Source organism: Balaenoptera ricei, chromosome 19 (assembly GCF_028023285.1).
Source record: "Balaenoptera ricei isolate mBalRic1 chromosome 19, mBalRic1.hap2, whole genome shotgun sequence".
NCBI classification, from domain to species: Eukaryota; Metazoa; Chordata; class Mammalia; order Artiodactyla; family Balaenopteridae; genus Balaenoptera; species Balaenoptera ricei.
The window spans coordinates 10,845,292-10,871,932 of NC_082657.1; the positions used below are offsets into that span (position 1 = coordinate 10,845,292).

Below are 26,641 nucleotides of genomic sequence, written 5' to 3' on the forward strand. Positions count from 1 at the left end.
CATTAGTGCAGGGCAGGAATGGAAAACAAGGCTCTGCCCACAGTCTCCAGGACAGTAGGGCTGAGTGAAGAGGGGAAGTAGTGCAGCTTTTTGTGGTTACCTGAAGGAGAATGGACTTAGTCAAAAGGGTTCTGTCCTGCAAGGGATGTGCACACCGACAGACACCAGGGAACTCACCGTCAGATTATTCCTCAAGTCCTGATGTCCCTAGCCAGTCTGAATCTTCTTTCCACCATTCAGAATTTTATTAGTTTCCCTATGTTTTTTGTGTAGGGGTTTTACTTGTAAATAGAGGGGGGAATAGGGTAGAATATGCTTAGCCTGGGACTTCCCTGGTGGCACAGTGGTTAAGAATCCACCTGTCAATGCAGGGGACATGGGTTCGAGCCCTGGTCCACGAAGATGCCACACACTGCAGAGCAACTAATCCCGTGTGCCACAACTACTGAGCCTGCGCTCTAGAGCCTGCAAGCCACAACCACTGAGCTTGCGTGCCACAGCTACTGAAGCCTGCGTGCCTAGAGCCCGTGCTCCACAAGAGAAGCCACCACAATGAGAAGCCCATGCACTGCAATGAAGAGTAGTCCCCGCTCTCCACAACTAGAGAAAGCCTGTGGGCAGCAACGAAGACCCAACACAGCCAAAAATTAAAAATTAAAAAGAAAAAAGAATTCATGGTTAAGATTGATTTTCTTAATTTACAGACATGCTACAATTGTCTAGTAAGGATTTTATTACTGATTTCTAGCTTTATTGCACCTTATCCAGAGAATATACTTTATATTATTAAAGTGTTTTGAAATTTGCTATTTATGCTTTATGGTCCAGCATATGGTCAAATTTTATAAACATTCTATATGTACCTGAGCAGATGTGTATTCTACATATAATTAGATCAAATTTCCTAATAGGGTTAATTTTTCCATATACTTACTGTTTTTTACTGTGTGTGTGTGTGTGTGTGTGTGTGTGTGTGCACGTGCACGTGTGTGTATTTTATTAGGTAATCAGAGAGTATTTCTCCTTTTAGTTTTGCCAGTTTAAAAAATATATTTGAGGATATTTATTACATGTATGTAGATATATATTTGTGTTATGTTCTTGGATAATTTAATCTTTTATCACTATGATGTATCCTATAGTAGTTCCAGCATAGTTTTTTGGTGTTAAAATTTACTTTGTCCATTATTTATGTTGTAGTTTTTTTGTATTTTTGTTTTTGTCTTTTTGTTTTGTTTTGTTTGCCATGCGGCATGCAGGATCTTAGTTTCCCCACCAGGTATCGAACCGGCGCCCCCTGCAGCGGAAGCACAGAGTCTAACCACTGGACCACCAGGGAAGTCCCTATGTTGTAGTTTTTAACGTAGTGATAATTTGTAGCCAGGGATGATAATGTCTTTCTTCCACAGAAATGTCATTTTCTTCTGACAGTTAGCTGTGAGGCCGTCAGCAATCCAGGATTTCCTTAATACACTCTCAGGGGATAAAGATGACTCAGAGTTGGACTGAAAGTCTACTTCCCTTTTCACTCTTACTCTCAACGTGCATTGCTTTGGAGTCCTCCACATAAAACAACAATTGAGGAAAAAGTTAAATGACAGATCCAGGAAGCTGTCAGACAGATCCACTATATGGGAATCCTACATGACAACTGATAAAATTTCTTCAGTAGGTCAAGAGGATGCAGGAGAGTCACGAGACTTATGCAACAATCATGCAATGAATGGACATGTTTTGATATTGATTCAAACAAACCAAGTGTGAAAGACTTTTGAAAGAATTTGGAACTTCAAATAAGGATAGAATAAGTTAATATTAAGGAGGTATTATTAATTTTGTTCAGTGTGATAATAGTATTGTGGTTATGCAAATAAATGTCCTTATGTTTTTGAGAAATATATGAAAATATTTTAGGGAGAAATGACAAGATGTCATGGATTTGTACTTTATTTCAGTAATAAAAAAGGAAGAGGGGCTTCCCTGGTGGCGCAGTGGTTGAGAATCTGCCTGCCAATGCAGGGGACACGGGTTCGAGCCCTGGTCTGGGAAGATCCCACATGCCACGGAGCAACTGGGCCCGTGAGCCACAATTACTGAGCCTGCGCGTCTGGAGCCTGTGCTCCACAACAAGAGAGGCCGCGATGGTGAGAGGCCCGCGCACCGCGATGAAGAGTGGTCCCCACTTGCCACAACTAGAGAAAGCCCTCGCACAGAAACGAAGACCCAACACAGTCATAAATAAATAAATAAATAAAAGAACGTGAATTTCTAAAAAAAAAAAAAAAAAGGAAGAAAAAAAGTGTTAGATGAAGCATGTGGGGCAACACATCAATAACGTTTAATCTGTAAGATGAGTTTATGCACATTTAACTTTTTTCTCCACTGGTGTTTTTTAAAGTTTTCATAATAGAATATTTCATTCTTATCGAAGAGAAAAGTAGACAGGACAACCTTTCTGGGTTTGGGGTTTTGTGGGGTTTTTTGTTTGTTTTGGTTTGGTTTTGGTTTTGGTGGTGGTAGTTTTTGTTGTTCTACAGTTTTTCTGGACTTGAGCCCATATCTCACAGGATAAATCATGGCCTCTCTGATTTCAACTGGCTTGTGGAATACTAAAGCATGTTATTAATTTATTGGATTTACTGTGCAAAGAGCAGGTTGATAGTAGGTGATACAATATCTGAAGATAAACTCAAAAAAGAAATATTCTCAAGATTTTATATAGGATTTACCCCTTTCAATATTGCAGTGTTTATTCCAGTTCCCTGCCAGTGCAGCTTTCATTCACTTTTAAAGTGAGAATTAAAACCAAGGAAATGCTGGACGTTTTTAATGTTTCTGCATTATGACCTGATGAACATTTGCCTTTTTGTGATTTCTTGGTACTTCGGAATCAACAGCCCACCCCAGCTGACACCGTTAAGAGTTCCAGATGCATCCAGGTACACATGGAACAAAGAAGGCAATCCAGTCAAGGTAAGACTGAGATCTTGTGTTCCTTAAATTTGTTCAGTGCAGTTCAGGCCAATCCTCTTTCAAGATCTCCGTTTTTAACCCACACGTCACTCCCACTCTATGATGATTTTAATTTTTTTTCCATATTTCAAGCTTCACTTTTCTCTCCTATACAACATATTTCCTTGACAACCGCTTATTAGTATAGTTATATGAGAAAGGGGCGGGGGAAGTGAGAAAAAGAAAAGGGAAAACTGGGCTCAACCAGCGGCACAGAATTCATCCAAACTGAAGCCAATTATTGGTAACACCAAAGGGCTGTATGGCAGGAAGCACCACCATGCAGCCACTCTGGAAACTAATGTAGACGATCCAGATCTAGAAAAAGAAACTTCTGTCCAGGCAAGCAGGTCAGTGGCGCTCAGTCCACTGAAGCTCTGGGTTCTTTTGGAGACATTTGGGCTCCAGAACAACATGTCTATAGAATATTTTCCCCTCCAGGACTCTGGGAAATTATTCTATGTACTCAGTGTAGTAATCCACATTTCCGCCCAGGAAGCCGAGGCTGTAGTCATTGTTGCCCTAGGGACCTGTAGGAAGTGTGGTCCAGGCGCTCCCAATGACCGCAAGCACTTTTGCCCCAGGCAGGCAGGACCGTGGACAGCGCTCCCCCTCGGCATTCTGGGAAACACGGCTCAGGCGCTCAGAGTACTCGCAGGCACTTCCGCCCCAGTGGGCGGGGCTGTGGATGTTGTCCTCCTCGGGCATTCTGGGAAGTGTAGTCCAGGAACTCCGTGTAGTCCCAGGCACTTCCGTTCCCAAAGGGCCGTGATGGGGAATTCTGGGAAATGTTGATCTAGGGCTCCTGGTAGTTGCAGGCATTTCCGGCCCAGGTGGGCGAGGTTATGACCATCTTTTCTCTCGTAATGATTGTCAGTTTCGCGTCCCGCAACCTTCTGGAACTTCCTCGAGTTGCTCTCGAGCAACAGCAACCCGGTTGTGAGTTTAAGGGGGAAATCGGATATTTGAGGTGTAAGGACGACAGTTTTAGTTCACTTAGGCGAAGGCGTCTCGAGTTTGGGGAGATTCTCCTGTCCCGGAGTTGGGCGCGGGCCCGGGTTGCAGTCTTTCCCGCGCTCAGCTCCCCCAATTCGCCTCCCACACCTGTCAGCCACTTTCTGGCAGTATAACATTGGTCAAGTTATTTAATCTCTCTGTGCCTCTGTGTGCTCATCTGTTAAATGGGTTGATAGCAGTACCTTCCTAATAGCTTTGGAATGTCCTCTGTGGTTCATTTGGACGATGGTGATATTTCACAGCCTCCTTTCCTTCCCCAGCCCTGACTTCACAAGAAGGACTTGCACCGAAGTGCAGGGAGTAAGTAACCCCTTGGCTCCTGGCCCAGGGCCCCACGTGAGTAGGACTTGGCATTCTTCTTCTGTAAAAGATATTCACATAAATGGGAGAAAAGGTAGATTGTGTATTTATTTGGTTGTGAGCGATGCCAGTAATTAAGCCTTAGTTGTTAAGTTCCAGTCTAGGGGCTTTATACAAATTACATTTAGAGTGGCCCTATGAAAAGTGTATTTACTGTTCAGGAATAGTAATACTTTTAAAAAATTACTTAAAAATTTTTTATTAATCTATTTTTTAAAATAAACGTATAGCAGAACTAGCTTTTATGAGAAAACTGTATTTCCATATACATATTTAATGAGAAGAGTAGCGATGTTCTACATTTTTGCAAATCTCTTTGATTCTTGACTTTTTATAAGAAAAATAGCTGGATTTTCATATCCTCTTCTGTGCTGTCTGTTGTGAGATATTGTTTTGGTTGAAGTAATGAAGAAAATCCAGCCTCCCACAGTTATAGTTAGGAAAGAAAGGATTATTTTAATAGACTTTACAGATAATATTCTCCTTTGATACTGCACCCAAGATCCACAAGTGGTAGTTTCTTAAGGTTATTGCAATGTGGAATCTGAAACCATATCAGAGTACTTTTTTTTAAAAATTAATTAATTTATTTATTTATTTATTTTTGGCTGTGTTGGGTCTTCGTTTCTGTGCGAGGGCTTTCTCTAGTTGCGGCGAGCGGGGGCCACTCTTCATCACGGTGCACGGGCCTCTCACTGTCGCGGCCTCTCTTGTTGCGGAGCACGGGCTCCAGACGCGCAGGCTAAATAGTTGTGGCTCACGGGCCTAGTTGCTCCGCGGCATGTGGGATCCTCCCAGACCAGGGCTCGAACCCGTGTGCCCTGCATTGGCAGGCAGACTCTCAACAACTGCGCCACCAAGGAAGCCCCCAGAGTACTTTTTGTACTACATTACATTACAACCCTTTGGTCCGTTTTGTATTTTGTGTACTTTGAACCTTTTATCCATTAATGGTTTTATGAAATTATGCATTGCTCATTTGGAAAATATTAATGGCCGAGTTTTACAGATATTTCAAATATTGACACATTTGCTTTTACAAGATTTTAAAAAATCATATTTGTCAATACCATCACCGGTCTTATCAGAAAAGTCCTGTCTCTAAAGACCTGAAGTCTGTCAAGCTCTCAGTGATACAAGTTTTCCAAAATTCTGATACTTTGCTGCCAGTAATTTTCTTTGAATTGACAGGCTTGTTTTGCTCATTTCCAAAAGTTCTGCCAGATACCTAGATCTGAGCAACCATAGTTTGTCAGTTGTTCTTAAAAGAAAAGGGATGTTCTCCAGAAAGAAATGCCTAGTATTCCTGGTGACTCCAAGAATGGCCACAGCTGCCTTTTCTTGGGACAACCATTGTTGTCAGTAAGCATATGCAGTAAGCATAAGCATATGCAGTAAGTAAGCATAAATTTTACTGCAGACTATCACAAGGACGTATACCCCAGGACTGAGATGCAGTAAAATTAATAACTTTTTTTTTAATTAATAATTTTTACTGTTTCATCAAGAACTTTCTTAAGTGAAACTATCACTGTTTTTACTATGAGTGAAAAGCAATAAAGAATACAGTGACTGCTTACATTTTTGGTGTCACTGCTGTGATTTATGCCAAGGTGCTAGCGATTTTCAACAACATTCTTTTGCACCATCATTGTGATTACAGACAGCGAAAAAGACAACCAGTGCCTTGGTATTATTAGGAAAATAGTTTTGACCCTACGGACTCTCTGAAGGGGTCTCTGGGACCCACAGGAGTCCACAGGCTATCCCTTGAGAACTGCTGCTTTATTTCTTGGAGCATCTGCCAACTTCTTCAGAATATTCAAAAGTTGACATATATTTATTGATAATATTTTCATGGTCTAAGACACATGTCTTTAGAAACAAACCAGCACTAATGTGTGGTCCTATATGTATCATATGGTAACTTTAATCATAATGATGATAATTATTAGCATCTATTGGGCACTTATTAACAGGCAGAGACTCCAATGCTTTGCACGTATCAATTTGCGTATTCCTCATAAGACCCTATTGTTTTACAGATGAGGGAACAGAGGCACAGAGAGGTTCCTTGAACAATGGCTTATGCTGAGGGTCACACAGTCAGGAAATGGCAGAGCCAGAGTTAAGTCCCAGCAGCCTGGTTCCATTGCCTGGGCTCTTGGCTAGCACATTCTGCTTTCATTAGGATGTCAAGTAGGCTTAGAAGTTTTTGAGGATGAGGTCAAAACCAGGAGAAAACATATTGAAGCAGAGGATATTTAAACTGAGAATAATTAAAGTCTAAAAGCTAGATGAGCAGGTAGAAGAGGAACAGCCCAAGGAGAGGCCTGGAGGCTTTTGTGGGAAAGCAAGTGGAATACTAAGGCCAGAAATTTCGTGTGGTGAGAGGGAGAGAAAAGGTCTGACCTGGAAAGTTTCTGTGAATTGTGTGTTTATTTTAAAGGCACAGGGGAGCCATGGAGGTATGTCATGCAAGAACATAACCACATTTCCATCTTAGGCAGAACCCTGACAGCGAGAAGGAGAGCTAATTGATTAGGGATAATATTCTGAGCACTTAAGGCTCAGACTCCAGATCCAGACCGCTAGTTTTGAGCTCTAACACTTACTCAGTGACCTTGGGCAAGTTACTTAATCTTTGTGCCTCAGGGTCAAAGATGTAAAATACAGACAATATCATTACATATTTCATGAGGTTATTGTATGGGTTAAAAGAGACTATATATCATCGGTTGGATTATATATAAGTGCTAGAGTGTGGCAAAAACTAAATATATATAAGACATTTTATTTTGTAATATCAAGCATGACAAAAGCAAGAAGTTTTCAGAAGGAATATGTAGAGCACATAGAGATATTTCAAGGTATCCTCTTCTCTCTCACCCCCTTCACTTTGAAACTTCGATGCTATCTTACCTTTGAACAAACATCAATATTCTATACGAAGGCTTCTTTTATTTTTTTAATTGAAGTATAGTTGATTTGCAATGTTGCGTTAGTTTCTGCTGTACAGCAAAGTGATTCAGTTATACATACATACATATATACATTCTTTTTCATATTCTTTTCTATTATGGTTTATCACAGGATATTGAACATAGTTCCCTGTGCTATACAGTAGGACCTTGTTGTTTATCCATTCTATATATAATAGTTTGCAAGTGCTAATCCCAAACTCCCAATCCATCCCTCCCCATTGGCAACCACAAGTCTGTTCTCTCTGTGAGTCTGTCTCTGTAGATCATGTGTGTCATATTTTAGATTTCACATATAAGTGATATATGGTATTTGTCTTCTCTGTCTGACTTACCTCACTTAGTATGTTAATCTCTAAGTCCATCCGTGTTGCTGCGAATGGCATTATTTCATTCTTTTTTATGGCTGAGTAATATTCCACTGTATATATATGTACCACATCTTCTTTATCCGTTCATCTGTTGATGGACATTTAGGTTGTTTCCATGTCTTGCCTATTGAAGACTACTTTTTAAATATCTGCTTGGGAATTCCCTGGTGGTCCAGTGGTTAGGACTCTGCGCTTTCACTGCCGAGGGCCCGGGTTTAATCCCTGGTTGGGGAACTAAGATCCCGCAAGCTGCACAGCACGGCCAAAAAAAAAAAAAAATCTGCTTAACGTGATTCCTTTATCCTTTGAATTCAGAATGTTTCAGCACAGAGAGGGGCTTATAAGAATTGCCTCTATTTTTTTTTTTTTAAAGTTGATCTGGTAGATCTAAAATCAGGTCTGCCTTTCCACTCTGGGTGTTTGCCTCCAGTGGCACTAAGAAACCATGATGCTTCTCTTTCTTCTTAGAGGTTGCTCCACTGGTATCTATAATGGAGAGAAGAGGGAAGGTGGAAGTCAGGAGGCCTGGATGCTGGGCTCAGCTCCCTTCCTGGCTCACTGGGAACCCTTGGGAAGTTAGTTCCCTTACTCCTAGTGAGGCAGGTTGTGTAGGGGCTGGGAGCAAGGACTCAGGCCACAGATCATCTGGGTTCATCACCTAGTGCAGTGGTTCTCAGCCCTGACTGCATCCTGAAATCACCTGGGGAGCTTTCCAAAATTACGGATGCCTTGACAGATTCTAATTTAGTTTTAGCAGGGCCTAAGCATTTTTTTAAGCTCTCCTGCAATGTTAACATGCTGCCAGGGTCGAGAGCTACTATCTGGGAAGTTAAGGCTCGGAGTGAAAATCCTGGTTTTTCTGTTGGCTACTGGATTATCAGGAAGAAGCTACTTAACTCTGTGTCTTAATTTCCTTATTGTCCCTATCTCTGTCTTAACTGTTGTGAAGATTAAATCAGATATTACATGTAAAGCGCTTAAATTAGTGCCTTAATATGCATAAGTCCTCAATAGATGTCAGCTGCTGTAATTATTAATGGCAGAATTTTGTTAATGCCTACATTTCATTATGGGATGGAGACCACCAGGAGTCAATTGGGTATGGGGAGGATTTCTTATTTTACATTGAATGGTGAATATGGCCATCCAATGTAAAGTAACCAATTTTATATTGATGGGCTGACATTTGAGTGGGGAACTTGAAGGAAGGGAAGGGTCATCCATATGAGGGTTCCAGACACATTGTAAATCCATTTCCAGGGTTGGCTTTCAGAGTTTGCATTGTGCCCTGTTCTCTTCATTCTCCCAGGCTCTGTCTCTGTTGTAAAAGATTAGCTTCCAGGTTTTTACTCTTTTTTTCCCGGAATTTATGGAGCTCTGAATTACTGCTAGGTTTTAAAACCACATATGTCACCACATCAGCTTTCTTTCCCCTTAATTCTCATGGACGGAATATCCCAGCAAGAGCTGAAGGACCACTCTCTGCTTTCACACTGCATTCCAGGCAGTGGGTGATAAAGATACTTTTCTCCCAAGCTTGCGAGTTATTCCAGCCATTCCAAGGCCTCACAGCCCCTTAGACATTAGCATAACTTTCCAGTGTGATGTTCAAAGGCAAAAATGACTTTAAACTCTGTCTGAAAAATCCCCTGCTAATCCCATCTGTGAACATTTTGTTAACTATTTCGAGTAGGGCCCTGATGTCCAGGTGTGTAGGTTGGGCGGCGTGGCCCTGATTCTGAAACATTCAGCTCTGCAGAGTTATGTAGAGCCTGTTCATCAAGCCCCTGCCACGACAACAGAAGAGACAACTTTTTTTTTTTTTGAAGTATAGTTGATTTACAATGTTGCATTAATTACTGCTGTGCAGTAGTACCTATATATACATTCTTTTTTAAAATATTCTTTTCCATTATGGTTTATCATAGGATATTGAATATAGTTCTCTGTGCTATACAGTAGGATCTCATTTATCCATTCTATATATAAAAGCTTACATCTGCTAACCCCAGCCTCTCACTCCATCCCTCCCTCAACCCCCTCCCCCTTGGCAACCACCAGTCTGTTCCAGAAGAGACAACTTATTTTTTTAAAGATTTAATTTTATTTATTTTTGGCTGCATTGGGTCTTCGTTGCTGCACACGGGCTTTCTCTAGTCGTGGCGAGCGGGGGCTACTCTTCGTTGCGGTGCATGGGCTTCTCCTTGCAGTGGCTTCTCTTGTTGCGGAGCACGGGCTCTAGGCGTGTGGGCTTCAGTAGTTGTGGCACAAGGGCTCATTAGTTGTGGCTCATGGGCTCTAGAGTGCAGGCTCAGTAGTTGTGGCGCACGGGCTTAGTTGCTCCGCGGCATGTGGGATCTTCCTGGACCAGGGCTCAAACCCGTGTCCCCTGCATTGGCAGGTGGATTCTTATCCACTGCGCCACTGGGAAAGTCCCCAGGAGAGACAACTTTTAATTGACTGTTCTTACAGGGAGGGAAGTGAAGTTCTCAAAACAATTCCTCTGAAGTCATGTAACAGTGAATTGAAAAACTGAAAAAAAAAAATCTCAAACGTTTAGATGTCTGTCTAAATTTAGAAACTTTGTGGAAAACATATCTGACCGAAGCACAGGATAATCAGAGTGGATGTCAGCAAGTTCCCATGAAAAAAGGACCACGAAGCATGATTGGTGTGTTGGCAGCTTGGTTGTATCTTAGACCACTATGACATTCAGAGAGTTTGCAAAAGAGAGAAATCTCATAACTCCAGTAATTATGGAAAAGCCAGAATGAAGCTATTAACCAGTGATCAGCGTAGAATAATGCATACAGCAAAGAAAAGCTGCCAGTGTGCTGCGTGTGCAAAAGCCTTCAGTAATGTCTCCGACTTTGATCTTCATCAGCGAGTCTATTTCAGAAAGACGCTTGACACATGTAACGAATGCGGGAGAGGCTTCTGTTACAGCTCAGCTCATTGTATTCGTTGGAGGCTTCACATGGGAGGAAAATGCTTTAGGTGTGGTAAGGGCTTCTTTCAGAGCTCACAAATATGGGAAAGGCTTCAGCTGTAGATCAGCGCTTAGTGTTCATTGCAAAATCCAGACAGGAGAGAAACGCTATTAACTGTCGGGAGTGCGGTAGGGCCTTTATTCACACCTTGCATCCTCAGGGCCATTAGAGAATCCACACTGAGGAGAAACCCATCAACCCTGATGTATGTGGGAGGAGCTTCCATCGTACACCCGCACAGAATGCTTACTGGAAAGTTCGCGTGGGAGAGTAACTGTCCAAATGTGAGGAAAGCAGGAAGGGCTTCATCTGTAGCTCAAATCTTTACATTCATCAGGGGATTCCCCACGGGATAGAAACCCTGTAAATGTGAGGAATCTGGTAAGGGCTCAGCCAGCTCTAACACTACTAGGCCTATCATAAAATCCACACTGGAGAGCAACCGTGTGTATGCTAAGTACGTGATGAGGGCTTCAGTCTTCAAGTCTTCAGGCCCGTCAAGGAGTCCACACTGGAGAGAAACAAGATAAATATGAGCATGTGGGAAGAACTTCAGGAGAAACTCCCGTTCTGAAATTCATCTGGTAGTCCATACAGGAGACAATCCCTATTTTTTAAAAAAGAGCTGCTTCTATCAATTCATATTTTAAAGTTCATCAGAAGGCACCCAATTGAAGGAAACCTTATAAGCGTGAGGAGTATGGGCAGGGCTTGAAGTTGGAGTTTGCGATGTCAGGTTCAGTTTTCTACTGGTGAGAAACCATACAAATGTGAGGAGTGTGGAAAAGACTTCAGTCATAGCGAAGATCTTAAAATTCATTGTAGGATCCACACAGGACAGAAGCCCTGTAATTGCAAGGACTGTGGAAAGGGCTTCGGTCAGGCCATTCTGGTCCATCAGAGAGACAGCAGTGAAGAGAAAACATTCAGATGTGAGAAGTAAAGGGTAAAGACTATGTCAGAATCTATAGCCTCAAGCCTGCCAGAGAGCCCATACTCGGGGTTGGGGGCGTGGGGAGAAAACCATAAAATTGTGAGGCGTGTGGGAAAGTCTTCTCTGGATTAATTGGAGGATCCACGTGGAAGAGAAACACTATAAATAGGGGATGTGTACTAGGTGCTTCGGTTACACCTCAAGACTTCAACTTCATCATAGTCTCCACTCTGGAGAGAAACCATACAAATATGAAAGTGTATACAGTATGGTTTTCAGATGGTTCTTGTGACTTCAGAATCATCAAACTGTTCACACAGGAGAGAAACCTTACCATTATGAGCTATGCGGTCAGCGCTTCAGTTGGAGATCACATTTTGTAAATCATCACATTTATCCAAGATGAATTTTGAAGAAGTAATGAGAGTGGGAGGAACTTTATCCGAGGATCCACGTAGGGAAACAGTTCTATGAAATGGTGACTGTCAAAGACTTCAGTGAGGTCTAAATTCATCGAATCCTCTGGTCAAATAGAAGAGAAAATATTTTCATTAAAGTCTGTGTTTCAGGGGCTTCCCTGGCGGTCCAGTGGTTAAGACTCTGCGCTTCCACTGCAGGGGACACGGGTTCAGTCCCTGGACGGGGAACTAAGATCCCGCATGCTGCGTGGCCAAAAAAAAAATAAAGTCTGTGTTTCAGGAGTAGCTGGACACATCCCAGTGGTTAAGAGCCCACACAGCAGAGAACCCTCGTAAGTGGTACACTAAGGGCATCAGTCAGAACGGTGGCATTTATCACATATTACTCAGGAGGGAGGCCTTAGAAAGGATGGCTATGATCAGGTCCTTAAAAGTGTGATCATAGACATGCCAAGATTGATTTCCACTAGGATGTAAGCTCCATGAGGGCAGAGCTTTTGTTCACTGCTGAAGCCACACAGCCTTACTAAGCATTGCTTAGTGCTTTGTAGGTGTGCTCAGAACTTGTTTGTTTTATGATTAAAGAGAGAAAATGTATATAAAAGGGAGAAAATTATATTAAGTTCATCTGAAATTTTTCATATAAAATATATTCAGAAGAATCCAATGGTCTTAATAAAACTAATTCAAGTAGATAGTCAAAATGCAGAAGACCAATAGTACTACAATTCATCATCAAATTTGGTCTTATACTGGTGTGTGATTGGCTCCTGTTCTTTCCCCAGCCTTTGTTCTTATAGTGAGTGGGAAGATTTCGGGGCTGATCAAGGAAAAAGAAATGACCAGGAAGTGGCAGTGGTACCCAATCAGGTTCATTGGGTTGGTGCTTTGATAAGATCGCATGTGTGAAGGGAAGTCTCAGAGCATGAGACCTTCCAGAGACTACGGTGGGTGGCCACTACCACCACTGAGAAGAGAAAGAGGGCAAGGGAACTTCCGGGGGAGGTGGGGATTGGAGCGGGGGGCGGGGGCTTACAGGTCTAAGTGATGTCGCTTGGCAGTACAAGGTGGAGCCTTGAGGTCAGAGAACTCCGAAAGGCAGCAGCTGCTTAGGGTCTGTTACAGCTCCAGGGTTTGTTTTAATCTCTGGCTAGCAGATGTTGGATGCAATTTGCCAGAGTGTACAAAATAAGCAGGCTCCAAATGACTTAAAATGTGCTCATTTGGGCTGTATTAAAATAATTGATTACATGAGGATTTCAGTTTGGCACCAGCAGGCTTTTGAGCTCATGGTCCCAGGGGGCTATAAAGAAGTAAATAACATAGAACAACAAGGTCCTACTGTATAACACAGGGAACTGTATTCAATATCCTCTGATAAACCATAATGGAAAAGAATATGAAAAAGAAGATATATATATATATATATAGAGAGAGAGAGAGAGAGATAGATAGATAGATAGATATATATATATATATATAACTGAGTCACTTTGCTGTACAGCAGAAATTAACACAACATTGTAAATCAACTATACTTCAATTTAAAAAAAAGTAAGGGGCTTCCCTGGTGGCGCAGTGGTTGAGAATCTGCCTGCCAATGCAGGGGACACGGGTTCGAGCCCTGGTCTTGGAAAATCCCACATGCGGCGGAGCAGCTGGGCCTGTGAGCCACAATTGCTGAGCCTGCATGTCTGGAGCCTGTGCTCCGCAACGGGAGTGGCCGCGATAGTGAGAGGCCCGCGCACCGCGATGAAGAGTGGCCCCCGCTTGCCACAGCTGGGGAAGGCCCTCGCACAGAAACGAAGACCCAGCACAGCCATAAAAATAAATTAATTAATTAATAAAAAAAAAAGAATAAACTCAAAATTAAAAAAAAAAAGTAAACAACATAGGGCCAGTAAACAGGGGCTATCGTTGGCTAATTTACAAAACAGTTCTCAAATTGGGTTCTTAGTATTTGGGACTCTGTTTCATATTCCATCTCTTGTAAACAATCTGAATTCAGCTATCCTTTATGATTTTTGTGATGGTATAGCCTGGCTAAAAAATTACTTTCGTTAATCTTTCACTAACTGAATACTCCGTAACACTTAAATCTTTTGACCCCACTAGAGTGTTAAAGTAGAATTTTTCTGTAACACTTAGAAAGTGTCAAAAGTAGTTGCTAATGACAAAAGTTGTCACAGTAAACTTTAAACTGATTAGTTTTTTTATTCATCTTTTCATTGAGGCTTTGATGTGATTATATTCAGAGTGCTATAGCATTTCTCCCATCAACATTTGTTAGGTAGGGCTGTGTTGGATTTGAAGAATATTAATTTTGTCAAGTTCCCTATCCAAAGTTCCCCCTCCTAATCCTCACGAAAAAAAAATGTTTTTTTAATTGTTGCATGTGGTCATTTTATTTTCAGATGTTTTCATTATTGGTGTAGGCTTGACATTCTTACACAGTTTTCTCTATGGGTAGCTGTAAAAAAAAATGTATAAATTTCAGAGAGGAGTTAGTATATTTTGAAATGTTTAATGTGTATCTCTCTTCGATCTGCAAATCTTAGAACAGGAATTTAAATTTAAATTAGGAAATTTAAAGCATAGAAAAGATAAGTACCATGAATGATGTCACTAAGTTTTCAACAAATGGATATAACGAGTGTTCCTCAAGAAGAATTTGAGTAAGATTTGATATGCTTTGATATGCTTTTAATAACATGGAGCTGTTAAAATGATGGCACAAACATGACGGGACATAATCGGCTTTACGGAAAATAGGTTCTGTCTACAGATTAATATCAAAAACATATGAACATATGTACGTGTGTATATGTGCATCAGATAGCATGTGAAGGACACCTTGTATAAACAACAACTTGTTCTGATAAGGAGGATTTTATGGAATGTTTCTTCTACTTTTTAGATTTTGCAGTGAATGTCAGTTTACTCAAGCAATAAATCTATGTAAAATGGGATATCTGAAATGATCAAGTAAACTCACCCACACTCTTTCAAGTGAGGTTATCCCCCCTTAGAGCTACAGAGCTGTGTTCTTATGGCTGCCTCTCCTCCTGGGAAGAATCTCACTACTGCCTAGAATCGGGGGCTGGGACAGTGACCCGCTTCTCGTGGAGTGCGACCTCTGCTGGATGAGCAGGATACTGCACTGGTCTTATTTGCCAGCCTCTCCTGGTTGATAAAACGATGTTCTGGAGTTGCTGCTTCCTGATGATACGGAAATAACTGGAACCAGCACAGAACCAGCGGGCACCTTGGTTCCACCGAGTTCATGAGGCTGCTCATTCTCTTTAGGCTTATAGCTCTTAGGAGCGACAGCATTTGCTGCTTAGCAATTCTGTTTCATTTTGAGTATTTTCCTCCTGTGGGGCAATACTGTCTGAATTCATGCTCATCCTTCCTTTTGCCCTGACAAGTAAGTGATGTCTAGCTTCAGTACAGAACTGTTGGCTTGCTATTCTAAGTAGAAAGTGCTTCTACTTACTTCTGTGTTCCTGTTTTGTAGAGGAAAAGTTCAATATCAATGGATTCTTTTGCTTTTATGAGTAGCTTGTTCTTTCTGCTTGGAGGGTTCTAAGATTTTCACTTTAGTCTTAGAATTCCAGAATTCTGCCAAGATGGGAATTTTTCCTTTTCTCGTCAATCCAGGCATGACCTTTGGTAGCCTTATCAGTCTGCAGCGTTGTTTCTTCAGATCAAGAAAATGTTCGTTCATTATCTAGTTCATTATTTTCTTGCCTCTGTTGTTTCCTTCTCCAATTTTCAGAATTCCTTTTACTCACATGATAGATTTCCAGGATATACGTTTCACATCTCCTCTCTTCCCATCACTGATTTCCAACTGATGGTATTTCTGTGCTGTATTTTGAGAAATTTCTTTCACTTAGTCTTTGAGATTACTATCTTTGCCCTCATCATTGGTAATCCTCCCCTTAAATTCATCTACTGAGACTTTTAATTGGTAAATTGGAGATGGGACTTAGATGAGTGTGTGGGCCCTTGCTCATGCACTTATGCACACATACATGCTGAACTTCAGTTTCCTGAAATAATCCTATTATCATTTTTTTAAAATTCAAGTTTCATCCCTCTCCTCTTGCAGCTCAGTTTCTGCAGGTGTGTGTTTTTTGTTCCAGTTAGTCTCCTGGCTTGGTTATTGGGACATCCTAGGTGACAGTGGACATCTAGGTACTAGAAAATAGAATTATATCAATCCCCATTAGTGCGGTGACCCTATCTCCCAGTTGTCTGTATAATAGTGCCAAATTATATCTGTTGCCTTAGTGTAATTAGGAACTGTACCCGTTTTCACTTTCAAAAATGTCCCAATTTAGGGAATTCCCTGGCCGTCCAGTGGTTAGGACTCGGCGCTTTCACTGCCGGTCACTAAGATCGTGCAAGCCGCGTGGCCAAAAAAATAAAATAAGACCACTGTTTTTCACATATTTGCTGTTATTTTTTTTTTCCTATTCAAAGGTGTTTTGCCCAGGATTTGTATTGGCTTCATTTGGTCTTTGTTCAGATGTTTCCAGTTCTACCTATGAAGTGGTCTCTTTGTCGAAAGAGATGAACTTAAATCTAATCAGTGAGCTGGGATGAAGTGAGAGAGTGGCATGGACATATATACACTACGAAATGTAAAATAGATAGCTAGTGGGAAGCAGCCGCATAGCACAGGGAGATCAGCTCGGTGCTTTGTGTCCACCTAGAGAGGTGGGATAGGGAAAGTGGGAGGGAGACGCAAGAGGGAAGAGATATGGGGATATATGTATATGTATAGCTGATTCACTTTGTTATACAGCAGAAATGAACACACCATTGTAAAGCAATTATACTCCAGTAAAGATGTTAAAAAAAAATTAGGACATTTCTTATCAGGCCATTTAATAAATATTTTTCAAAATGTGAACTGCAAAAAAAAAGTCTAATCAGGCCTTTAGATTTAAATTTTACTTGATAGGAAACACATAGGCTAGAAGAAGAAATTATTTAATGACACAAAAAATGAACAATGGAGTGAAACTGAGCAGGACCCTCTGGGGTCCTCCTGGGCACAAATGCATGTCATCCCCATCCCCCCCTACTTTTGTCAATTTTTGAAAACTTTCATAATAAAAAGCTACAAAATATATTCCCTGCCTAGGAGAAAAACCATGGTTTCCTGGTTCACTTGGCTTATTCACTCACCAGACACTATTTATATCAGGAGCAGAATAGAAATATGTACTGAAATGTCTGAAGCCAAATGAATTAGAAAACAATTCAGGATTTTATATATGCACACATCACAATATTTTTTTAAATTCCCTGCAGTGGAGCTGCTTTTGTTTGCCATAACAACCACTATGTTTTTTTAAAATGAAGTTCAAGATACTTCGCTTTTACAGCCTAATCGATGTGGGTATAGACTTTTTGCAAATTCTTAGCATATTGGAATGAACCGCTCATTCCACAGAACGCTCTCAAGAGCCCTTAGGTGCCTTGCTGAATAAAGGAAGCAAAGGAGTCAAAACACTTTATTCCAACCTCTCCCCTCCCCCCAAGGCAGCTTGGAAACTGAAGACTGAGACTTCCTACCTACCTACCTTCCCTCCCACAACTTACTGTGTACATTAACATAACTGGTCAGTTTTACTAGCATGCCTTTATTATTCCAGAAGATTCCTGCCCAAACAAATTGCTTGATTGTTCATTAAAGGAACTTCCACAAGCACCCATCAACTCTTCCATCTCTTTAAAGAACATCAGCAGTTTGCACCTGTAGGCTCCTCGCCTACAAAAATCCTTGCTCTTCCCACCAATCCTGGACTGCAGCATCATGACCGCCATGCAGTCCCATTCGTCTTTTGCACTGAAAGACCCCGCCTTAAACCAAACTTCCAATTCTCAGTGACTTCCAGCCTTGTCTTCCTGGCTCCGCGGACAGTGTCAAGGTGCGGAAGCTCTGTGGAGATGGTGTCACCACGTAGCAATAAACTACGTTTTTGTCTCATTACAAGGTTTATTGCTGATATTTGGGGAGTCAGCATTGAAAACAAGTTTGAAATCCAGTGTTCCTTAAGTTCTGTGTTAGGCAGTTCAGCCTAGGTCACTTTCACGTTTCCCACTTTTTAGTCTACCCGTTGCCTCCGCTAAAAATGTTAGGTTTTAACTTACTTTCGTAATACAAGCCTCTCTTTTCTCTCTTGTACGGCCGCATTTTTTAAAAATTCGCAATTATTGGTACCCGAAAAACTATCTGCTTACGTTATTTTCTCATGAGCTTTAAGAAATGAGTAAAACAAAAGGAATCTGACAGTTCCACCAACAGTGACTAAATCCGAGCCCGCTCCACAGTCAAAACCCGAGACAGCTGGTGGGAAGAGCGGTTCTGTGAACTTCATTCTGGGAAATGTAGTCCAGGAGGTTCGTGAAATCCGAGACGCTTCCCCCTGGGGATTCTGGGAAGTGTAGTCCGGGAACTGTGTGTAGCCCGAGGCACTTCCGCTCCGGGAAGGCGAGGTCGGGGCCGAGATTACTCCCAGGGCGGTGAGTTAACCCAGCGTCCCTGTGATCCCTCCGAGCCTTCTCGGCCTCTGCGTGGGGCCACCCGGTCCTCGCTCCTGGGGCAGGGAAGCCGCGGCGAGCGGCGGAGGGCGGGGGGGGGGGGCGAGGCGGCGGCGGTGTGCATCCCCTCGGCGAACCTCCCGCGTCGGGGGCGGGCTCGCATCCTACATTGAGTTTGACGGTCTCCCGCGCTCTCTGCTCCCCCAGCCCTCCTACCGCAACTACGGGCCAGCTCTGTCTGTTTCTTGCGGTAAATTATTGAGCGGGTTGCTTAATCTCTCTCTGCCTCAGTTTCCTGCAGTTAGTTCCTTCCCAATGATGTTCTTTTGAGGATTAAGTGAGACTATATTTTAAAAGCTTAAAAACAGTGCCTAGTGCATGGTAAAATGTTGGATGTTACCATAAATTCAATGATGATACTCAGGCGCCCTGTTGTTGGGAAGCTCCTGCGAGCCCGGGATGGGGTCGGAGCTCCAGCTGCAGACCCATTGTCCCTTCCCTGATCACTGACGTGGGTTTGTTCTTGGATTCCCGGATTCTTTCTGGACGCTTGTTTAGGAAGGAGAGTTATCTTCAGCTGGATCCTGGGAAAAGTCCTCCGTGGTTTATCCCAGACAGAAATGATCGTGGTCACGGCTTTGCACAGCGCCTGCGATGTAGTCAGGCTTAAGTTAAAAATGTTCAGTATTGTATAACAACCCCGTATTGTTAATTGAAATGCAACACGATTTCTTAGTCTTAGGTTTTTATTAATCATTGTTTACCTTCATGCATATGCGAGAAGAAACTTCGTTCTTTCAGCTTAATAACACGTGCAAGTAGTTACACCTATTAAGGGAAAAAAAATCCGTGGCAATTTAACGTTCATTAACAGCAGCACAAATCATCTGTGAGCCCACCAGTTAGAATTAGGCTTTTTTTTGGAGAGTAAGGGTAAGTAAAGGGACAGTCATCATCTCTGAATTCTGTGTTTCCTAAGATTCATCTTCTGTAAAGCAGATTCGCAAAGGCAGTTTTATGAATCTTAAGAGCACCTGCTTGTCTGAAGCTGCAGGAGGGAATTCTGGCATTATTATACCCATTTACAGCTAGACTGGATTGAGGCACAGAGAGATTAATAACTTGCTCAAGGTTTATGCGACTAGTAAGTAGAACGTGATAAGTAGAAACACCAGAATTTGAACCCAGGCATTTTGGCCCTGATGTCAAAAGCTCAGCTTCTCTGTACACGGGTGTGGAATTGAATCTTGGAGACAGAGTTTTGGGTGAAGTAGAAAAGAATAGCTTTATTACTTTGCCAGGCAAAGGGGGACACGGTGGGCTCCTGCCTCGAAAAACTGTGTCCCCACTTGGAGAGGATAGTGGGAAGTTTTATAGTAATTGTTCAAGAAGGGCGTGATCAGCTCGTGGACATTCTCCTGATGGGTTGGTGGTGAGGTAAGTAGGAGTTGGCATCATCAACCTTCAGGTTTCAACTGGACTGGGGTCTACATGCTTGTGGGTACCATACCATCGTTAACTTCTCCCACTTGGAGGGGGTTTCAGTATCTGCAAAACAGCTCGGAGATATTGTTGTGTGTATCCGTTGGTGGGGAACCAGGACCTTGCCCCAAGGCTGCATTATTGTTTCTCTCGACTGTTTGTTTCTCCCTTTTCTCACATCCCCTCCCTTCCCTAATGAACAGCTGCTTGAATCTGCCTGTTGGAACTCAGGATCATGGAGGCTGAATGAAGGCAGTTTCTTGTAGTCAAAGAAATGGGGGACACAGAAAGGCTTTGTGCCCAGGAGCCCCACAGGGCCCTGCTCAGTATCAGCCCCATTAAGTTGTTGGTACTTCCTGTCTGCCTCTCATTTCCTCTAATAGCCAGCCTCGGGAATACTCTGGGAGCTACAAGAAACATGTGGGTAAGGGCTGTTTATGGATTGTTCATGAACTAAGGCAGCTGGCCGAGGAGGCCCAGGGGAAGCTGGAATCCCGCCCCTGTTCTCACTGGGTTATGTTGTCACTGCATTTGCCTAGAGAAGGGGGCCCCTCTTCCAGATCACATGAAGTACCACGTGGGCTAGCGCTGTTCCCAGCGTCTCTCTCATGATAGCTTTCTTTCCCTTCCCCAGTTTTGCCTTCCCAGAACTCGGCCTTTCCCCAGCAGGAAGAGGAAAAAAATGACCAAATTCCAGGTAAGTCAGGTTTGCTTTTCTGTTTCTTAAAATGACATCTCATTTCACAAAGACTGGACATATTTTTCTCCTGCTGGGGAAGGGTAAAGGGAGCCAAAGGCACTTGAGGAACTGTTGTATGGCGGCCCCTTGCTTTTTGTTTATTTCCACATAATGATGTGAAAATTAATAGATAATTTTTAAAACGAAAAATGTTCCCATAATCAATTATACTCCAATATAAAACAAAAAGTTAAAAAAAATAAAATAAAAAATGAATTCATGGGGACTTCCCTGGTGGCGCAGTGGTTAAGAATCTTCCTGCCAATGCAGGGGACACGGGTTCGAGCCCTGGTCCAGGAAGATCCCACATGCCGCGGAGCAACTAAGCCCGTGTGCCACAATTACGGAGCCTGCGCTCTAGAGCCCATGAGCCACAACTACTGAAGCCCACGGGCCTAGAGGCCGTGCTCCGCAACAAGAGAAGCCACCGCAATGAGAGGCTCAAACACTGCAACGAAGAGTAGCCCCCACTCGCCGCAACTAGAGAAAGCCCGCGCGCAGCAACGAAGACCCAACGCAGCCAAAAATAAATAAAATAAATTAAAAAAAAAAAAAAATGAATTCATTACCCAAAAAAAAAAGTTCCCACATTATAAACATGTTTACAAATCAGTTTTCATTTTCTCACATTCCTTTTCATTAGTGTTTACGTGTGTTGATTTGTAATCACAGTTTTCAATACCATTTTGGATTTTTATTTTTTTAATTTATTTAATTTTGCTTTTTGGCTGCGTTGGGTCTTCGTTGCTGTGCGTGAGCTTTCTCTAGTTGTGGCGAGTGGGGGCTGCTCTTCGTGGTGGTGCGCGGGCTTCTCATTGCGGTGGCTTCTCTTGTTGTGGAGCACGGGCTCTAGGCGTGCAGGCTCAGTAGTTGTGGTGCACGGGCTCAGTAGTTGTGGCTCACGGGCTCTAGAGTGCAGGCTCAGTAGTTGTGTACACGGGCTTAGTTGCTCCGCGGCTTGTGGGATCTTCCTGGACTAGGGCTCGAACCCATGTCCCCTGCCTTGGCAGGCGGATTCTTAACCACTGTGCCACCAGGGAAGCCCCACATTTTGGATTTTTAAAATTGTATAGCTCCCACAACTTAAATGGTCACATCATTTTCCATAGTTTACCTAGTATTTTTTTCTATTGTCCATATTTATGTGGTTTATGAATTTTCCCATTTTAAGATGTTTGCAGTGACCGTTTTCCTACATATAACCTTTCTTCCCAAACAGGAATTCTGAGAGCTCTGCCATTTTCTTCCTAAAAGTTTGGGAACTCAATTGTTTTCTCACGGGGAGCCTCACGTTTTGTGGCTGGAATGTCTAAAGCGTGGTTTCGGGCCACAATGTCCAGCTGATACTGAACTAAGAGAAAATATTTTGTTTCCAAACAAGAACTAGATTCTTTAATTCTAAGTTACACCACGTATGTATTATAAAAGTATCTGTTTTGTTCACTGCCATGTTAGTGTATTTTAAAGAGGTACACACTGATTTTGAAAAGTCCAGTAGCAGCAGGGACTTGCCAGGCATTTACTCCATGGAGCAGCTGTGTAAGGATATAGATGGTCTTATCTGCATTTTAACAGAAACAGATTTGTGAACTTTCAGATACCTGTGAAAATCCACTCAGTCCCCAGCTGACACTAAAGTTTCCATTGCCCGAGCCAGGACTTTCAGGTGTCCAGTGAGGATGAGCGGAGAGACCCAGAAGAAGAGACTGCTCCACTTGGGGCCCTGGGGCCACGTTGTGTGTATGCCTGGCGTGGCTGGAGGACTCCAAAAATGACACTGCCCTCAGTTTGTTCCTTTTCTTAGTGCCTGTCTCTTCTTTGCCAGATGTGTCAACTGGTTGTTTAATACACATATGCTCAGGACTCCAGTCGGAACAAATGTAGAGATGGGCTAAGTCTTTAGAGAAATAAATTTTTTTTTTTTTTTTTGGCTGAGCAGCTTGTGGGATCTTAGTTCCCTGACCAGGGATCGAACCCGGGACCCTGGCAGTGGAAGCACCGAGTCCTAACCACTGGCCCGCCAGGAAATTCCCTAGAGAAATAATTTTAATTGTCATAAAGGGAAACACCGTATACTAAGGCATGAGACACAGGAAACAGGAGTGAGGGGTGAAGGTGGGAATTTGTACATGCTAGAAAAGGCTTAATATTCTTCACAGGAATCTTACTGATGCATCAGCTACCTCAATAGGATTACGACCAAGGCAAATGAACAAGCAATATGTGGGGGGAAAGTATTGAAAGAGATGTTTTGATGAAGTTAAATAAATGGAACTTTTTAAAAAGAGCTGTTTTTATCACTTACCAAATTACCCAAGATTTAAGAAGTAAGATAATGTCCAGTTTGGGCCAGAGTATGGACAATCAGGAACACTTTTGATCTGTGACAGGAAGAGTTAATTGGGAAAATTGCCATTTTACTAGCAAAGGTGCATATTTTTTTGACAGTGCAGTTGCAGCTTCTTGGAACTTAGCCTAAGGAAATAACCAGACAAGTTGGCTAAGATCTATGTGAAAATGCGTTTTTTGCAGCATTATTAGTAAGTTTAAAATCTTAAATTATTGTATTGTTTAATTATTTGGAATGGTTAAATGTATATTTTTTTCATTTTTATGAAATACCATTGCAGCCGTGAATAATGATGATAATAGTAATAGTGATGGCTGACATTTTTTTGAGTATCTAACGTGATACTCCCTGGAGGTCCAGTGGTTACTACTTGGTGCTTCCACTGAATGGGGCACGGGTTCGATCCCTGGTCGGGGAACTAAGATCCTGCATGCCGTGCAGCAAGGTGGGGAAAAAAAAAAAGTGTCAGATAATATCCTAAACCCTTCGCATATTCTCATTTAATCCCATCAAGTACCCTATGGTGTTGTGCCCTTGTACAGACGGGGAAATTGAGGTATTGAGAAGTTAGGTGACTTGTCCAAGGTCACAAAGGTAGTAATGGACAGAGCCTTAGAGTGTGAACTGAGGCAGTCAGTCTCCAAAGCCTGTGCTCTTAAACTTGACACTGAATGCTGCCACAGTTGACAGGTACAGCATGTACCTGAGACAGAATGAACTACCTACCTGCCCCCACGGAGGTACTGAAGGCTGGTTAGATTGGCAGTCATTGACAAAACAGTGGTACTGCCCAGTGAGAGAAGGAGATAGGCACTATTATTGTAAATACCGTTGGGACTAAATTAACTCAACATTTCTTACAAAATTTGGCACTTTCAGTGAAATTGTAAAATGCGTGTATGCCTTGATGTAACCGTGACAGTTTTAGAGACACAGCTATATAAAGGGCACCATATTGCATGTATATAAGGTTTTAAAATTTTTTCCTGTCGTTCCTTCCTCCACCGTCCCCCACCACTCCAGCATCTTTGGTGTGATTGTGGAAGGGGAAGAGGAGACAGTGTCCTGAAAAGGGTGGTTCAGGTCGCTTAGAGTCTGGAACAGCCTCCCACGTGCCTCCTCCACCTTCCCAGTGCTGCCCTTCTCCCAGGGGAGGTTGGTTGTTAAGATTGAGGCTACATGTGTTTGGTGTCGTAGGAGGCGGTGACCTTCAAGGACGTGGCCGTGACCTTCACTGAGGAGGAGCTGGGGCTGCTGGACTCCGCCCAGAGGAAGCTGTACCGAGAGGTGATGCTGGAGAACTTCCGGAACCTGCTCTCAGTGGGTGAGGACGAACGCCCTCCCTGTGACTTGGCCTCATCCCCCATGGGCAGGGTTTCCCAGCCTCGGTACTCCTGCCTTTTGGGGCCAGATGGTTTCTTTGTCATGGGGACTCTCCTGTGCATTATAGGATGTTTAGTATTATCCCTGGCCTCTGCCCACGACTTCCAGGCTTTGGAACTCCTTAGAGACCAGAGTTTTCCAATCCCTTTGGAGCATAGAGACAAGATGTTTCTAGTCTTTGTTCCAAGGCAAACATTTGTCTTTTGTAACTGCACTATAAGTGAACAGTTGAGCTTGGCTGCACCTGGCTCATTTCATATTATATCTTTTTTTTTCATCCCAATCTCCTAATTTATCCCTCTCTCCCCCACTTTCATATCTTTTTTAATTTTTTTAAATTAGTTTTTATTGGAGTATAGTTGCTTTACATATTATGTCTTTTTTAAATTGGTGGGGCATGATCCATTGGTGGGGCATGAAATTAATTTAGTAATAAGTCTTGTAATAATGTAGAATAAAGTAGCAGTGTCAGAGCTCCTTAGCAAGAACGGCGCACATCGTAGCAATAACTGCAGCGCTTGCAGTAAATACAGTGAGACTCTGCAAAGGAGGTGATGACACAGGTCATTTAGTCTTTTGTTTCAGTGATTCGTGGGGGTAGTCACGTGTTTCTAATGAGAATGTATTTCTCACAACAGGTCTGATCAAAAATATTCAATAAAATTTGGGGGAAGGGTGGAGCCTTCCGTCATGGGATTGGAACCAAAATTGTTCAATACGTTTTTTTCCCTTTAATGTTTTCTCAGGGCACCAGTCCTCCAAGCCAGATATGATATCCCAGTTGGAGAGAGAGGAAAAGCTTTGGATGATGGAGGTCCAGACCCAGAGAGGTGGGCATTCAGGTGAGGAGGACCTTGCCACCAGAGTCCCATTATCCTGCCTCTGTTCTGGATGATCTGTCTCTTCTCTGTACAGCAGGCAAAGAGTCCCTTTGAAAACCTCAGTCATGTCACACTCTACTTCAGGCCCTCCCCTGGCTCCCCATTTCACTCGGAATAAAATCCAGCGTATTTAAGGGGCCCCTGAGGGCCTGTAGCGGTGTCCGTTCACCCAGCCTTAACGGTCTGCATTTTTCTCCTGTCATTTCCCCCTGCCTTGCCCTCTGCCAGCCTCACCGGTTCCTCAAATATGAGGATTACGCTTCTGCATGAGGACCTTTTCCTCTCTTTTCTCTGGCTGGGAGGATGCTACCCCACAAACCTCCAACCCCTCTCTCTTATTCATTCATGTCTCTGCTCGGGAGTTCATCTCACCCACGGCCTTCCTTGACCACTCCTTTTAAAATACCGTCTTCGCTCCATCACCTTCATTTGTGTCTAAGTACTACACCTCCAGACTTCCTAGCATATATATATTTTGTAATTGTGGAAAACCATGCATAACATAAAATTTATCATTTTAATCATTTTTAAGTATACAGTTCAGTGGCGTTAAGTACATTCACACTGTTGTTGTGCAACCATCAACACTATTCATCTCCAGAACTTTTTCATCTTCCCAAACAGAAACTGTCCCCATTAAACAAGTCCTTGTTCTCTCCTTACCCCCAGGCCCTAGTAACCGCTGTTCTACCTTCTGTCTTTGTCATACAGTATTTGTCCTTTTGTGTCTGGCTTATTTCACTTAGCATGGTATCTTCGAGGTTCGTCCATGTTACAATGTGTGTCAGAATTTCCTTTTTTTAAGGCTGAATAATACCGCATTGTATGTATATAGCACATTTTCTTCATCTGTCGATGGACATTTGGGTTGTTCACAACCTTTTGGTTTTTGTGAATAATGCTGCTGTGAACGTGGGTGTACAGATATCTAAGTCTCTGCTTTTCATTCTTTCGTGTATATACCCTGGGTAGAAATGCTGGATCATGTGGTAATTCTCTTAATTTTTTGAGACACTGCCATACTTTTTTCCATAGTAGCTGCAGCATTTTACATTCCCACCAGGAATGCAGAAGGGTTACAATTTGTAGCATCCTCGCCAATACTTGTTATTTTTTGTTTGTTTTTTATAGTAGCCATCCTAATGGGTATGAAGTGGTATCCCA

At 42.6% G+C, this 26,641-nt stretch overlaps 1 protein-coding gene and 1 pseudogene across 4 annotated transcripts in view; both read left to right on the forward strand.

Moving 5' to 3' along the window:
- The window catches only part of LOC132353967 (carcinoembryonic antigen-related cell adhesion molecule 1-like), a 902,477-nt pseudogene that overhangs the window by 166,401 nt on the left and 709,435 nt on the right, over positions 1 to 26,641 (forward strand).
- Positions 3,851 to 26,641, forward strand: part of ZNF235 (zinc finger protein 235) — a 47,166-nt gene continuing 24,375 nt past the window's right edge. The window contains exons 1-5 of one of the 4 annotated variants that reach the window (XM_059904989.1): positions 3,851 to 3,951; positions 4,290 to 4,365; positions 20,759 to 20,821; positions 24,411 to 24,537; positions 25,343 to 25,438. In XM_059904989.1, coding sequence (XP_059760972.1) covers positions 20,807 to 20,821; positions 24,411 to 24,537; positions 25,343 to 25,438 — 238 coding nt within the window. In that variant the 5' untranslated portion in view covers positions 3,851 to 3,951; positions 4,290 to 4,365; positions 20,759 to 20,806. Of the gene's footprint in view, positions 3,952 to 4,289; positions 4,366 to 18,592; positions 18,625 to 18,733; positions 20,080 to 20,758; positions 20,822 to 24,410; positions 24,538 to 25,342; positions 25,439 to 26,641 lie in introns of those variants that run through there. The other 3 variants (XM_059904988.1, XM_059904987.1, XM_059904990.1) reach the window with 3 other exon arrangements.